Source organism: Plasmodium relictum (assembly GCF_900005765.1).
Source record: "Plasmodium relictum strain SGS1 genome assembly, contig: PRELSG_00_v1_256, whole genome shotgun sequence".
NCBI classification, from domain to species: domain Eukaryota; phylum Apicomplexa; class Aconoidasida; order Haemosporida; family Plasmodiidae; genus Plasmodium; species Plasmodium relictum.
Window position 1 is genome coordinate 1 of NW_021628452.1, and position 2,689 is coordinate 2,689.

General features: G+C 26.1%; 1 protein-coding gene across 1 annotated transcript; it reads left to right on the top strand.

The window, feature by feature from the left end:
• Positions 1-2: 2 nt before the first annotated feature.
• Positions 3-2,249, top strand: PRELSG_0021500 (conserved Plasmodium protein, unknown function; the record flags this gene model as incomplete). The annotated part of the gene is made up of 1 exon (XM_028679882.1): positions 3-2,249. A coding segment is annotated over one exon (2,247 nt), but the record flags the coding sequence as incomplete, so codon positions are not given.
• Between the last annotated feature and the right edge of the window lie 440 nt (positions 2,250-2,689).

Sequence of the window (2,689 nt, forward strand, 5' to 3'; positions counted from 1 at the left end):
ATGAAGAAGAAATAGAAGAATATGAAGAAGAGATAGAGGAAGATGAAAAAGAAATAGAGGGAGATGAAAAAGAAAAAATAAAGGAAGATGAAGAAGAAATAGAAGAATATGAAGAAGAAATAGAAGAAGATGAAAAAGAAAAAATAGAGAAAGATGAAGAAGAAATAGAAGAATATGAAGAAGAAATAGAAGAAGATGAAAAAGAAAAAATAGAGGGAGATGAAGAAGAAATAGAAGAATATGAAGAAGAAATAGAGGGAGATGAAGAAGAAATAGAGGGAGATGAAAAAGAAATAGAAGAATATGAAGAAGAAATAGAGGGAGATGAAGAAGAAATAGAAGAATATGAAGAAGAAATAAAAGAAGATGAAAAAGAAGAAATAGAGGAAGATGAAGAAGAAATAGAAGAATATGAAGAAGAAATAGAAGAATATGAAGAAGAAATAGAGGGAGATGAAGAAGAAATAGAAGAATATGAAGAAGAAATAAAAGAATATGAAGAAGAAATAAAAGAAGATGAGAAAGAAAAAATAGAGGAAGATGAAGAAGAAATAGAAGATGAAGAAGAAGAAATAAAGGGAGGTGAAGAATTAATAGAAGAAGATGAAAAAAAAGAAATAGATGGAGATGAAGACGAAGAAATAGAAGGATATGAAGAAAAAATGGGGGGAGTAGAAGAAATAAAAGAAGAAAAAGGAATAGAAGAGGAAGAAGAAGTAGGTGGAACAGACGAAAAAATAAAAGAAGAAAAAGGAATAGAAGAGGAAGAAGAAGTAGGGGGAATAGAAGAAGAAATAGAAGAGGAAGAAAAAGTATGGGGAATAGAAGAACTAGAAGAATATGAAGAAGAAATAGAGGAAGATGATGGAGGAGTAGAAAAACTAGAAGAAGAAAAAAAAGAGGAAATAAAAGACGAAGGGATAGAAGGGAAAAAAATAAAAAATATAGAAAAAAAGGAAGAAAAAGAGGTTAAAGGAGAAGAAAAGGATGAATGTAAAAGTGAAAAAGGAAAAAAGGAAGGAATAAATAAGGAAGAAGCTAGAGAAAATGAAAAGGGACAAAAAATTAAAGAAGAAAAACATAGTAATTTACACAAATACATGTTAATTAAAAGTTTGAGTAATAAACCAAGAAGTAGTAGTAAAAAAGTTGAAACTTTCGAAACAGAAAGTATTATTTTATTAAACACTTTAAGTAAAGTAAAAATGAAAGATGAAAATGAAAAAGATTTAGAGGAAAAGTTCATATCTTTGGGTGAAACTATAAGAAAAAAAAATTTAGGATATTTAATACTAATAAATGAAATAATGGTATACTTACTAGAAAATGAAAATTTTTATAATAGTATTAAAATTTTCTTAAAGCAGTACTCTTCCTTTAACAAAGATGACACAAATTATAATTTACTTGAATGTAAAAAGACGGAAAATACCAATGAAGATACTATAAAAGTTTTTAAAAATAAAATAAATGAAGAAAATTTTAAGAGTGAAAAGGATGAAAAAGATAAGAATAGTATAAGTAATGGCAACAATCAAGAAATTATGAGTGATGAAGATGATAAAGAAAGTAAAAGTGATGAAGACAATACAGAAAATAAAAGTGATGAAAGTGACAAAGAAAGTAAAAGTGATGAAAATGACAAAGAAAGTAAAAGTGATGAAAATGACAAAGAAAGTAAAAGTGATGAAAATGACAAAGAAAGTAAAAGTGATGAAGATGATAAAGAAAGTAAAAGTGATGAAGATGATAAAGAAAGTAAAAGTAATGATGATATAGAAAGTAAGAGCGATGAAGATGATACAGAAAGTAAAAGTAATGATGATACAGAAAGTAAAAGTGATGAAGATGATAAAGAAAATAAAAGCGATGATGATGTAGAAAGTGAGAGTGGTGAAGATGATAAAGAAAGTAAAAGCGATGAAGATGATACAGAAAGTAAAAGTGATGAAGATGATAAAGAAAATAAAAGCGATGATGATGTAGAAAGTGAGAGTGGTGAATATGATAAAGAAAGTAAAAGCGATGATGATGTAGAAAGTGAGAGTGGTGAAGATGATAAAGAAAGTAAAAGTGATGATGATGTAGAAAGTGAGAGTGGTGAAGATGATAAAGAAAGTAAAAGCGATGATGATGTAGAAAGTGAGAGTGGTGAAGATGATAAAGAAAGTAAAAGCGATGATGATATAGAAAGTGAGAGTGGTGAAGATGATAAAGAAAGTAAAAGTAAAAATAAAAACGAGAGCTAAAATTAAGGTGATGAAAATGACTAAAAAAAAAAAAAAAATGAATTATGTATTACAGATAAAGAAAAAATGATAAACAATACACACAAGAAAATATATATTTCTTAATATTTTGCACATAAAAGTAGTTATAATAAATTATTGACTGGAAATGACTAAATAGACGAAGAATTGTCCATTATATAATAATATGATGCATCTAACTTTCTTTTTTATTTATTTTTTAAATAAATATAAAATAATGATTAAATTTGTATTTTAGCATTTGATACATATTGTTTTTTTTTTTTTTTTTTGAAGAGGGGAGGGAGTTTTGCATAAATAAGATTTATACTATGAAAATAAATATATTTCTTTTTTTCTTTCCTTTTTTATTAGTAAAATTCTAGATATATAATTTTGAAGTCTACTAATATACTTTGATTGAATATATATTAAAATAT